This window comes from Athene noctua, chromosome 1 (genome assembly GCF_965140245.1).
Source record: "Athene noctua chromosome 1, bAthNoc1.hap1.1, whole genome shotgun sequence".
NCBI lineage: Eukaryota > Metazoa > Chordata > Aves > Strigiformes > Strigidae > Athene > Athene noctua.
Window position 1 is genome coordinate 72,749,629 of NC_134037.1, and position 14,189 is coordinate 72,763,817.

Genomic DNA, 14,189 nt, shown 5'->3' on the forward strand with positions numbered 1-14,189 from the left:
GAACTTATGGCTTACATTACAGACATGAGAGTAACCCTTTTTTTAAAAGGGATCTAAATAATTAACATAATTTGATTAGATTTGGCTTTTAGTAATCTGTCTTTACCTTTAGTTTTGCTGGGTTTTATCTGAAAAATTTGCAATTAAAAAACTGTCCAACATTCTACAGTGTGAGGAAATATCTCTTCTTGAATAAATCTTTCTATAAAATCACATACTACATTGCACTACAGGGGTTTTACCAACAAAGATAACATAAAATTTGTGATTTTTAAATGTCTTTATACTTAAGAGAACAATTTGCATGATATTGGAATATGTAATGTGAAAATGGTACGTCTTTTTTCTACTCATCTGTCATATAGAGGCTTTTATAGTCCACTGGGGCTTTTTTTTTCTTACCTGGAACTCTCTTTGCCCAGTTGATCATGTGCACTAATTCTCTGTCTGCAAGGTTGGTCAACAGGGTCATCATAGAGGCTTCGTTGAATGGTCTATTTGGGTCATATTCAGAATAAACTATAGGTGGCTCAGCTTCCAGCAAGGCACTGACCATCTGTTCTGCTGTCAGGGACAGGGCTGGACTGTTCTTCTTGCTATGTTTCACCACCAGTGGACTTGTCCAAAGGGTAGGAGCTCGCAGCTCTGTAGAAGAAGCCTCCCCATTCCTGGAATCCTGCTCCTCTCTTTGACGTTTTTGTTTCATCATTCGCCCACCTCTGCGGTCTTTCCGGATACCTAGAGACACACAAGAACATCGTGAACTCCTTTTCTTGAACGTATATATTACATATACATAGCTTCAGCCAGTCAGCAGCTGCCATTCATAGATCCAGGTAGCATTAACTCTTGGTTTATTTTCTGAAGACTTCTTCCTATATCTGGAATCTTACATCAGTAGTTGGAGAGAAAAACTATTTTTAGAAGTATAGTGTCAGGAATAGTGCACTCCTTCCTAAAACTCAGATCAGTTGGGCTTACACAGGACTCTGGACTAGTGACACTGCATAGCTGCCATGGCCCCATGAAAGTTAGTAATTGGGAATAAATATTTCTTTAAAGTTCAAAGTATGTCCCAAACTCTAGCAGACAACTATTCTATAAATGATCAATGATAACTTAATGATTTGGTTGGGCCAGATGGATCACAGAAGTAGCTCTCAAAAACTATCCAAGGAAGTTTTGCTCAAGTTCACCAATTATTTTAATTAAACATCATCATCCCATTACTAAGCTTGTGATCTTCACAATTACATAAAAAAACATCCCAAAACAGCAATCAATAATGACATATAAGTAGATAAAAGTAAGAAAAGGGAAGATAATTGCAACTTCAACCTAATATGGGAGACCTACTGTTGAAAGGCTGTAATAATTGCAACAGAAACCATCTTTGTCATTACTGCAAGTTTCTGCAATGTGCTTAGCACTGTATGACCCTGAACCTTGGGATATTATCGAATCAGCCATACCAATTAGAACAACAACATAAGACCTTACAGTGGAACAAAATCTTCCTTTGTGGAAAGGTTACAAGAAAAATATAATGATAAAGCCCATGTGGACTCCAACCATAAAGGGAAGATTAAGTCTGGCTCTGACTGGAGGAAGCACAGGCATCTTGAGGCTAAGTTAAACATTTATATCACGAAATGGAGGCTAGGGATAAGCAAGTAATAAGGAAAGCACACAAGGAATTGAGCTATGAGGAGAAGGCAGCTTCTGATGGGGCTTACTCTGGAGTTCTCATGCAATATGGAAAAGCAGCACTAGTCCCAGTTTGAAAATCAAAAGAAGATCTACAGAGAAGGAGGAAGCAAACTATTCAAATAACAGAGAAGAGAGAACGATTAAAAAACTCCAAACAAACAAAAAACAAAACAAACAAACAAAACAAATACGAAAACAGCTTTGAGAACTGCCGGCATTTGCAAGCAGTCAGTACAGATCTTTCTGATGATTGGGGGAGTGGGGAAACAGCCTTTGCTCAGCATTTTTCACACCAAAAAATTTAAACCTTTAGATTCCCAGGGTTTTTTCAGCAGCATCTTCAATATAAATGTTGGATCATATCAGCAGGTGTCCTTTCCCAGTCTCAAAGGAACGGAGAGGATCTTTAGATCTGTTTTGTTTTTGGTTTTTTTTTTTAATATGGTGATATTTTCACTGAATTTGTACTTGAAGATTAAACACTTTAATTCATTCAAAATCTAGTAGGCCTCCTGATTCTGTTCTATTAATCTTTCCAGATAAAGAGAGTTCAATAAATCTTTCATCACTCCTACTACTTAACCTCTCTACATTTCTAAGCCAGAAGTCTCCAGTGCATTGCTGCTCCCATTTTTCATTCAGCAATACCAACTTTTCCTACTACTAAATTGCTTATGTTTAGGAGAGGAGGGGGAGATTCTTGCTATTAAGAAAAAATGCAAGACTTATGTTGGCAAAACGTCATCCTGGAGTTATTCTCATTGGTGGCTTAATTCATTGGAATACTCCACAGAATGCAGGCTCTATACGTAATAGATATTTTTGTTGTATGCTTTATATCAATGTAATGTTTTTGAATTAAAATTGCCCTGTGAAACATGCAGACATAATCAAACAAAACCACATGGTTCATGCACACTAAAGCATTTGTTAACTTTCTCACATCCCAAATTCTACAGCTGCTCATCTAGAACTTTCCTTTTGACGATTTAAAACTATGTTTGGGGCCTGTACTGATCAACATAGTCGTAAATAGATGGACTCAGAACTGACATAATTCAGAAACAAGATCTTAGGGTTAGAATAATACTATAAAAACATCAGATAAGTTAGTTTAGAAAGTAAATAGAATGCTAGAAATTACTAGGAGAGGAAAGGAGGGCAAAGCATCTTCATAAATCATACATTTTATTAACTCATGAGGCATACTACAATGAACACTGTGTGCCATTCTGTTCTTTCCCTTTTAAAAAGAGATATAAAATAAATGAAAAAGGGATAAGAGAAAGACAAGGAAGATGATCCGTACTGTGAAACAAGTTTTGTGCAAGAAACAGCTACGCTAACTAGGTCTGTTGGCTACAAAATCGGGATTAGCAAGAACATGAAGCAGCTACAAACACTGATGCTTTTCTAAACCAAGATGGTATCAAATGAAACTAGCCCACTCAAGGTTCAGGACAGACAAGAAGATGTTTTCTTTCACGCCATGCAGAAAGAAAGCTGAAAGTGTTAATACATTAGAAGTTGGTATATGTTAGAAAGCTGTAGGCCAAATTTGATGGAGAAAAGAATCCATTAAGGGTTAATAAACACAAAATAAGGCACCTTTGGCCTAAATCTCCATGGCATAGATTACTGGAATATCAGAGAGGATGGTTTTGGGTTTGGTTTTTACTTATTCCAGGCCTGCCTTTTTAAGTAAAACAAGGATGTGATGAGAATTTGACATAACAGAGGGAAGGTGGCAACTGTAAGCACATTTAGCTGCTTACAAATCAACTAGATTCTAAAAAAGAACAATAGTTTTATTTTTAATTTGTCTGCAACCTTCTCATGGGCTTTTCTTCACCTTGAAAAAAAGTGGTGCATTGAGTAAAGCTGAACATCACCAGTTTGGAGGAGCTGCCCCACACAAATCTATTTTTATGTTTTTATTTCAGGATTTTCAAAAAACAACCAAAAAACATAGTAAGACTACACTGGATTTTGTAGAGACCAGATCTGAAAAACAGTCAGCAAGAGTATGCATTCCTTCTGCATCACATCAGAAGCTTTTATTATCACAGAGAAAGGTCTCTGAATCTGTATGAGCATCATACTCATCAGAGATTTATAGAAATTACTAACAACTCTTCACCTAACCCCTAGATAGACAAGCAACATAGTGATTTTATTATTCATTATCTTGGACCAAATAGGAGTGAGTATCTCTCTGAAAAATGCAAATGCCTCCAAATCTCCTTCATCTTAATCAAATTTTATCTCTGTTTAAAAGAGATAATAGGGATGCACAGTCACTAATTCCAAAAAAGACAAGTCCATCAAGCAGCAATTTTATTGCCAAAAGTGCAATGATCTTGTAAGGGTTTTTTAAAACATAAGAATGCATTAATTTTGATTCCACAGTTCAGCCAATAAAAGAACCTGAATTTCCAAATGTTATGAAGAATATTCTACCAAAAATGGAAGTACTGTGTATCTTGCAAAAGCACTAAACAATTTCCATTTGAGTTTAAAAGCTACAAGAGCCATGATCTTCAAAGGCAGTTTTATAAAGCTTCATATGTAAATTCAGCCAGCCTTTTAGATATGGAGGCAGGTTTCAAAACTGCCAAGTAATAATATACTCCAGTCAGAAGCAGCCCATCACTCCATGCAAGCCCAAAACTCCATGGACCATGGAGTCAATGTTAACCAAATGAAACACTTCACTAGTGTTTTCCAACATGCGATTAAAACAAAACATAAATTCCATATTATTTTTTTTAAATCCTAAATTAGGAATATATTAGATGAATGTTGAATCTCAGCTATCCAACAGCCAGATTCTTCCTACTTATTGCTAAGAACAAGACTTCACCTTTATATCGTCAGTATTATATGAAATATTCAAGAACATTTACAGGAAGAAGAAGAAGATGAGATCAAACAGAATAAAATCTGGTTTGCTCTGTGTGAACCATAGAATTATGCATTCTAGATTTAAAGATACATATGTAATCTCAAATTCTATTCTACTTAAATATATTTCCTATGAACTGCTTTATATAATATTCTTCAATTCATTTATTGTTAGAAATTTTGTAGGAGTATTTGTCAAGTAAAGAATGTTTATTGTTCGCAATAAATGGGAAAAGACTTGATAAAACCCAATACACTTTTCTTGGCACTAAGACTGAAAAAACACTGGTTATTTGATAAAACTGAAACAGCCAAGGTATTTTTATGTTCTTCCTATTGTTCACTATTCTGGAAATCCTAAACACAACAGCTATTGATTTTTGTCTTCTTTGGAACATTCACTTGCTTCCTGGAAAACTTATTTTCATTAGCACAATACAAAAAATGCAAAAGAGCTTCATCTTCTCTTTCCTCTATATGCACAACATCCACTCTGCTTGTTCACATGAGGTGTGGGTATTAATACAGAAACGGCATCTGCCTGTCAATTTAAAGCCTACTCACTTGCAGCCGATTTATTAATCCCTCTCTTCATGCTCCATTTCATTTTTTCTGGAGTTCTGAACAGCTTTCCAATAGCTGCAAGCAAAAACTACAATAATGTTATTATTGTCTACAGATAGTACCTTTCTTTGAAGGCTAAAACTCTCTGGTGAATTTTATGTTTAACCTTATCTTGCTTACTTGTAAAGGCAGAAAAAAAACATTCCCCCATATTTTTGGAATGAAACCTACCCCAAAAGTCTACAGAGGTCTAGTCCTCTAACTGTGTTTTAGTGTACAGATTTCCAGTATATCTATCTGTATCAGTGCTCATCAGTCACTGAGAAGGCTCCAAGCACTTTACATGCAGAGCTCAGCCTCATAAACACAAAATCCTAGATCTGCATTCTCCTGGACCACCTCAGAAAAGGTGAGAGGTCAGCCCTGAGGAATGTCCACAACCCAAAAAACCTTGGACATTCTTTAGGTTTCTGTTTCAGATACATCTGTGTGCTTCATCTCACAAACAATGTGCAAAATCAGTTACCAGTATCATGATAGATATTTAGCAGTGGCAACAAAACCAAAATTTTGCAATTTTCTGGAGGGCAAAGGATACTAATAAGATCATATCATAAGGTGGTTTAAATTGGTCAGACGGATAATTTCTGTATTTTCTAACATTTGAGAATTTAGCTTTGCAATTTTAATCAATCATTAATATACTTTATTAATATACATCATGACCATACATATCATATATAGAAATTGATTTTCCAACAATTTAATTGTAGCTGTCCTTTTGTGACACATACAAGTCACCTGACAACACTGTTCTAGTTTGGGAGACGACATAACTATTTTATTTTATAGAAAAATATAAGTAGGCAGAATGCAATTACACTAATTGTGAATTTAGGCAGGAACAATATCTCTTGTCTTGTGGTAAGTGATAAGGATGTTACAGCTGCGGTATTTTCCTCAGAATATCCCATTCAGTAAAACTGGGTCAGTCCAATGGTCCAAGAACCTCACAGCAACATGATACTAAGATAATTTAAAATCACCACCTTTTTTCAAGAAATCTAGAAGTTCATTACCATTGTGTAGCTGGGCCATAAAAATATATTCACTTCTGAAGCAATTTCTTTTTTTAACTCTCTGCCAGGGAATGTGCAAAAGCACAGCGATCTCTCCAAGACAGGTGCAGGAAGCACATTTTGCCCAACCAGAAGTGGCAGCACATTTGACTTCAGAATTCTAGGTCCATACAGTGGGATGAGACAGTATTTTACCCTAGAAACTGCTATATAATGTCTATTAGAAATAAAAGATTTTATTTCACATTTTATAAACAAATATTTTTTACCTCTTATTCCATATGCTTTCTACGTGTATAATTAAGTAATTGTTTTGACTCCTGAGGGATTATTTGGGAGAAGAAAGTTGACTGGTGAGAGCTCTCACCCCACCTCAGGAGCTGATATTTGCAGGAGAATGAGTAGAAGAAAAGCTCATCTTTGATACTCTTCCTTATTTTGACACTCAGCTTTTCTCTGCTGCTTCTCCTTCTAGCCCTGGAAGATAGGGCTGTACCACCTAAGAATTCACAGGAAAAGCAGAACAGATAGAAAGAAAAACTGAAATGGCTAGAAAGATAATCGATGGAGATCTGAAATGAGGAAGACAACCAAACTGATGTGGGGAATAGGATTAATTATTGCTTTTAGAGTATACTAAATTACCAGGACATAATTACTGAATTGGGAAGTAAATCTGATTGCTACCTGCATAATTTTTCAACATTTTATATACTTGTAGAGGCAATGTACTCCATTCATTTAAATTAATTAGTAATTTTTCTTTTTTGGTGTATCTTTCTTGTTTTAGAAGGAAGACATGAAACTGTATTTTCTTTTTATGCAATGACTGAAACAAGTCTATATTCATAAAATACTTGCTTTAGAACATAGCAGTCAGTACATCCATGTGGTTTTTCCCTCCAAAAAATTTAACTGCATCCTCTCCTTGTACTTGCTGAGTTTATACTGCTCTACAGATTTTTAAAGTACTAAAAGAATAACTTTCTAATCCTTACCTCCTTTTATGAGCAATGCCTCGACAGAAAAAACGAGTCACTTGTCTCTCTTTATAGAAATACAGATTAGGGTCATATTGTTTATCTGGAGCTTTTTTTTTTCCCTTATGATCTACAGTAAAATTCTGCTTTTAGTAGTGTCTGTAGTTGCCATAACATATATCATCATAAACAGCATATGAGTAGAAAAAAAAGAGTAACTGGTCATAGGTTGTAGCCTTGAGAAATCTGCGAGATCTCAGATACTCTATTATTAGAACACATCTTAATAACTTTCACCTGAAGATTTCAAGGAATCTTTTATTAATAATGGTTTTAACTTCTCAAAATCCCAAAAGGTTAAAATCACACAGTGAGCAAGTAACAAAATTAAAAGCAACACCTCAGCCACCATTAGTAAACCTTACCCATCTTATTTTTGTATGCATGTGTGTATTACTTAACAAACATTTCAATCTAAAACCTTAGGCATATAAATTTTTTTTGTTTTCTAGTATGCGTTAGCCCTGATGTATGCAAACAACTGGGATGTCTGTAGATACACTCTTGGCTCCCACACTGTGATTCAGTGACAGCAGAAAGGCCTTGTAACAAAAGAACAGCAGATGGCTTTAATGTTGATGTTTACATATATTAGTCACAATTCGAGTAATGGCACAGTAGTTTTCTATTCACTCCAATTGATTCTCTACTTCATCAAGTTACCAGAAGATATCGGGTTTAGAGGGGAAGTCCAGGAAAATAACAAATCTATGAACTGTTAAATCCTGTATCCCGTTTTTGACAAAGTACCACCAGAGAAGCAGCATGCTGTTGGACTAAATATTAATTTGTCAGAATATTTCAAATCACAGACAAAAATAATCTCTATAACAATATCTGGCTTTGCTTGTCCCCTAACTGCTCAGAAACCCCATAAATGACATGGAAAATGTTTCACCACTCTTCACTATCTTTCCATTACGACCAGTGCCTTGCCATTCTACGCTTCCCCCACTCAGTTCACTCAGGTGCTAATAATGGCATCAGTCACCATCCCAGCCATGGGCACAAGAATGCAATTACTGCTCAAAAGTCACTGGCACATAACTTTAAAGAGCTGTACCCCTAAGTGGTATGTGGGCAGCACTCTGCAAATCCATGCAATAATCAGAGCTCTACAAATTAACCTCCACTTTATACTTGACAGACATTCAGATGGCATTTCAAGCATTTAAACTAGTGGAAACAAAGTAGATTTGGTAACTTGACAAGTCAAAACATAAAGTCAAGCTAAGTGTCAGACTGCAGAACCAGAGTACAGTTCTAGGCAGCAAGCATATAAGAAATAGCTTCTCATTCTTATCAGCATTGTTTCATGTCTTACTGAAACTATTTTGCAAAATAAATGACTTTTAATCTAGGGAAGAAGCTCCTACTTAAAAACTGTTTGCTCAGAAATGAATTTTTAGCTTTGAAGATGTTCCTCCTTATTTGTGGCTTCCTGGTAATGCAGAATTTTCCCTCTACTGCTTCCTTCCCATTTCACAGCAACATGGTTCCTGCAGCTCCTAGGAGGAACAGGTTCAGAGCTGGTGGAAAAATTACAGGAAAGGACATTGTTATGCACAACAAAAGACTGCAACAACTAGGTTAATCAAGATTACAAAATTAAGATATTTGGCTCACAAATAAATTGGAGGAAAAAGTCAGAGTGGGGACAGTGAGTGTGAAGATGGTGTGGAAATCATGCTAATCCCCCCTGCAGCAGTCAACAGATTGTGGCCATGCTCTGAGGGTGAAATAATCATAGCAAACATGAAAAGGAATGACTTTTGCTTTTCTTTCTAGGAGGACAACAAAAATACGGATCTATGATTGGTTTTGGAAACAGTGATTGGTAAATGGTTTACCAGCTAACCTCCCAGTCTGAAGCAACCTTTGAACCTGAGGCTCTTTGTCCACAGTTCAGCTCCTCATCAGCAGACCCCAGATGATAAGAGACATTTGACACTTCTATATACAAGCACAGCCTTACAGCATTAACAGCCTATAATTTTGTCAGTTTGTCAAAGGAGGATCTCAAAAGTGCTTGGAAACACCTTCTCTTCTAAACAATTTTGTTTATCTTCAAGACTGATCTACCTCATGAGAATTATGTTGAAAATTGACAGAGAGAAGGAATATCTGTGTTTTGTAAAACAAACCCCGCTTGACAATAAAAGACTAAACATATGTGGTAATTAAAGGAGATTATAAATAAAAAGGCACCCTTCAGAAAGCCAGAGAGTCTATAACCCAGTTGATCATCAGAGTATTGAAGAAGCATGCAGAGAAGAACAGGCCATGGCACGGAAGACACATGAATCCTTTACACCAGTAATCACAAAGGAAAAACCAGATCTCTCTATGTCAGAAACCCTTTATGGGGTGTAGGGGAACCCTTCTGAAACTGAAATGAAAGTTGAAGAGGCTAGAAATCCAAAAGCCTCTCTCAAATGTCCTAATGCAAGAGAGATTACTAAACTGCTGCAGAAGACCTCTGGGACTCAGTCCAGACTCACTTTTGTGTCATTGCTGCCACTGGCAAAAGTAAGTGATTGCAAAAGGAAAACAGTGTGAACAAGCCAACAGTTCCCTTACAGGCACAAACCCAAGTGTCATCTAAGCACAACTGACTTTAGAGTCTAAAAGGTGGATGCAAGCAAGGTAGCTGTCTCCTAATGACCTCTTACAGTAATTTTGCTTTTAGATCTCATTAGGCATACCTTCACTGAATTCAAATTTTTTAATGCTCATTGCAAATAAAATAAAATCCTACAGCCTTCTCTAAAACATAAGGTCACTGTAACTGCTGTACATAAGTAGGGGTCAGGAATAAAATTACATTCTTGATAGATTTATAACAGGTAAAGATTGCTGAAGCTATGACTGCAGTGTAGGTCTTAATATTGTAATGTATTTCAGCATGATGGTCCTCCCAAGGTGGTTTTGAGAGCTTTGAGATTTTCAGAGCTTTTCTGTTTGCTTCTGTCTACATAAATATATTATTTAGTCACAGGAAAGTAACACCACTTTCCAAATTCAAATTTTATAGGCTTAATAAATTACTTCTCTTGAACATGATTCAATCAGCCCCTTTATTTCATATCCATTTCTCTTTTAGAAAATCAAACAGAAATGTAAATTGTGCTGAAAACTCAGGTGGGTTGACAATTAGTTTAAATGAGAAACATTGTCTGAAATCTTCTAAAAAAATTAATCAGAATTTAATGTCTAATCTTGAACAGGCCTGCCTCAAGTGACAGTGCTTAATAGCCTGGTTTCTGACAAGGATATCCAGACACTCAGTAGTATAAATAAATAAGAGAGATGAGTTTGGGCTGTGCACCTGGATATCGCAATTTTTTCTACTCCTAAGTGGTTGATGAATGCTGTATGTCTGTTTATGTGGGTGTCTTTTTCAAAAAATGTCTCTCAACCTTTTCCAAACTGGGGCGCTTTTTTCTCCTCTATCAGAACTACCTTCTATTAAAAGAGTGAAAGGGAGAGAGAAGCTCCAGGGGGGGGGGGGGGGGGGATGCAGAGCCCAGGGCTCGCACTCAGATATTCCAGTTCAACTCCCAGTTCTCTCAACAGTTTGCTCAATGATCGAGTCATACTACATATCACAGTGTTCCTATCAGCTATAATGCAGATCATAAAACTGGTCTTCCATGTAAAGATTTTGAAGACCTGGTAACAAAAAAAGCTGTTAACAAGCAGGCAAATGTAATTTGTGTCTCTAATGACTATTTATAACTCACAGTTTGAGAACCAATGGTTTACTAATTACAGATGAAGGTGCAAGACATAATTCATCCTAATATGTATTTTGACATTCCATCTTCGGCATTCATAGCACATGTTTTAAAGAGCATCAGAGGATATGTAGAAGTTCAATTCATATACCATTCAACTGAATCCCTTTCAGTGCTGACACTCCAGCACAAATCATATTAAGATTTGGCTACAGTAAGTATGGCAACAACCCCATTTCTAGGCAATATTTACAGTGAAGCCATAGTCATCTCAGGGGTCACAATAAAGCCTTTACAGGAACCATACATCAACCATGATTTGGAAAAGCCAAGTAGTTTTAGGAGTATGAGTTCATTAGTATAATTCTCAAAGACAGTGACAAATTGCAACTTCTACATTTTAGAAACTAGATAAATTAATTAGGGTATTGAAGCTACTTGGCCTGATATATCAGGCCTGATAGTGCTAGAATTGAACTGTAAATGCCTGACCAAGTGAAGAACCAGAAGCTCTAGTACTCTGGGAATTTCTCAAGCTCAGTAAGGAGAGGACACCAGCTGTTCCGATCTGCATAGGCTTGCTCAAAACCCGTGAATGCACAGTGACACCCTGAGGTACCTGCAGTCTGAACAAGTGGCAGAAAGAGGTGGAGACACAGCAAGGATCCTAGACTTCATTTAAAATTAATCTGGAATTTAAATAGAGACTGTCTCATTGCTGTATCTATTCCCAAGTAATATTACAACTAAAATAATTCCTAATTGGGAAATTTTAAGTATGTAAAGGCCAAAAAGCAAATGTAAACAAATATGCAGATATATTTAGCTTTACCATCTCAAACAAGTGTTCATTCTGTGAAGTGAAATAGTAAGATAAACTATTTTTGTCAAAAGTGTTTCCAACAATGGTCTCTCTTATTCTGGGGGCAGAACAGTGGAATATTATGTTTTGGGACAATTCAATGGCAACAAACCACTCTGCATATGAAAAAAGGGAAAAAAGAAATATTTCATTAAAAAGTCTGGTTTCAAATCCATCTTCTTTCCAGGAGACTGTTCTAAACTGACAAGAGTTTGTTTCAAATGCTGCTTAAGTACATGCTTTCAGCCCATCAATTACATCTTAAAAATGTACATTTTGTCATACATTTATCAGGCCCCACCTACACAGTTATTTGGCTGAGTACAGAACAGTATGTCTAATAAATATCATAAAGGTTCTTCTCAGACAAACCAAAATAGTTTCATATTGTTAATCCATTTTCCTTCATTCACTAATTTCTATTTTTAACATAATATTTCATTAAAAGTTAATGACATTGAAAATTAAAAAGTCTGGAGCCCTTCTAGTGGTTGCATCAGACATCGATTTACCTCTGCTTTTGAGAATTATTTTAATAACTCTCTAGCTTTTTAGCATGAACAAATATAGCATTCATCAAGGAAGCATAGCTTTCTCTGTTTAAAGACAAAAATCAGCAAGGGTCTTCTCTGAGAGGATGGCAAATTTTCCAAATGTTTTTTTCTTTTCCCCGTAAAAATTTGTCTTAAACTTCAGCAACATTGTCACACTGAACCAACAGAATTCCCATTTGGTTACTGGTGGGTAACTATTGCAAGACAATATAAGAGAAAAACTGAAATACTCCAGTCTGTAAAAGTTAATGAATGTTTCTACAGGCATCTGGCATGTGGTTATAGCACACTGTTACAGTAAACACAGACTTTTATTCCCTGGGCTGTACTGCAGGAATCTCTGAAGGGTTCTCAGATACTTTGTGAGGGCAACCTTGAAGGATGTAGGCTTCAAAAGTGCTGTAATGATGTCATTTCATTACCATAGGAAACAACACTGAGAAGCTTCTCTCTACAACATGAAATTTCAGGCTGTTGAAAGACAGTAAATAGCCCTGGTCATATACATGATCACCATCTGGATCTAGCACATGAGCAGTCAGATCCTTGACTACCACATTTCACATGACTTGAGGTTGGGAAGCCATCAGCATTCAACAACTGACAGAATTACATAGGTCTCAGGGTGCTAAAAATGGACTACCAGGCAAATAACTGATTTTTTGTTAAGGATCTAACATTTATGACAAATTTTTCTCATAGCCACTAATTCCACTAGCATTCTTCTGCTTTGATCCCACAGACCATTCGATGTTAAATCTACCTTGTCACACATGAAAGGAGGGGAAGAATGTAGCATGCTAATAACTAAAAATTCACATTTACCACACTATAAAAATAATTAATGAATAACAGTAAAAATAAGGTGCTTTTGATTTCAGAGAGTGAGGTCTTTCGGAGACAAGTCATAAGAAAGCCATTAAAACAATGAAGAAATAGAAAACTGAATCCGTACTGGAACAGAGATCACCTGGACCATACATATGATTGGAGTTTCAGGATTGCAAGTGTTTTAAAAACTCCATTTGGAAGCTGGGACTCCCTGTCACAGGAAATAGTAAGTCAGAATATACTTCTCCAAACCAGAACAGAAACAACCTTCAAGAAAGCATCAGTGGATCATAAACAAAAATGAACCTATTCTTCCCTGGTACCCCACCAGAAGAAAGAGGGACATGACAATGAGGTTATTCTATGTGACCTCTTTTATCCTTATGTACAAAAAAGGGTGCACAGACTAATTAATAACATATAATTTTAAGGTCTTTTTGGCTTATTCAAAAAGAGAGACTGAAGCATTTGGACAAAACATAACAGCTATAAGTTCTGCCTCAGATGCTGACTACATCAGCAGAGATTCCGGCAACCTAATTGTCTCTTGAAGTAGCACAGTAACAGATGCAGAAGGAAACACTTGCAAACATAAGAGGAGATAAAGAAACCAACTCTTCAGTACTGAAAGAAATTTTTAAAATATGAAAGAACAGCAGGATGAAAAACACTATAGAATTTCCACAGAAACTCATAAATAAATGTTCCTACAGCATAGCTCAAGAGCCACTTGAAGCCTGCATTTTTTCTGAATGAAGCCCCAAAACCATATTTCGGTTTTGTCCACTCTATTAACAACAGTATAGTATGAATTTTTTATGCTGTGTTACGTGACCTTCTATGAGAAAAACCTCAGCAACCATAGCTTATAACCTATGTTTAAAACTAACCAGAGATATTCAATCAAG

The 14,189-nt window shown here is 36.2% G+C and overlaps 1 protein-coding gene across 1 annotated transcript in view; it reads right to left on the reverse strand.

Annotated features, from left to right (window-relative positions):
• ESR1 (estrogen receptor 1) overlaps positions 1 to 14,189 on the reverse strand; it is a 163,476-nt gene that overhangs the window by 54,690 nt on the left and 94,597 nt on the right. Inside the window, 1 exon segment of the mRNA XM_074896545.1 lies at positions 403 to 738. Coding sequence (XP_074752646.1) covers positions 403 to 738 — 336 coding nt within the window.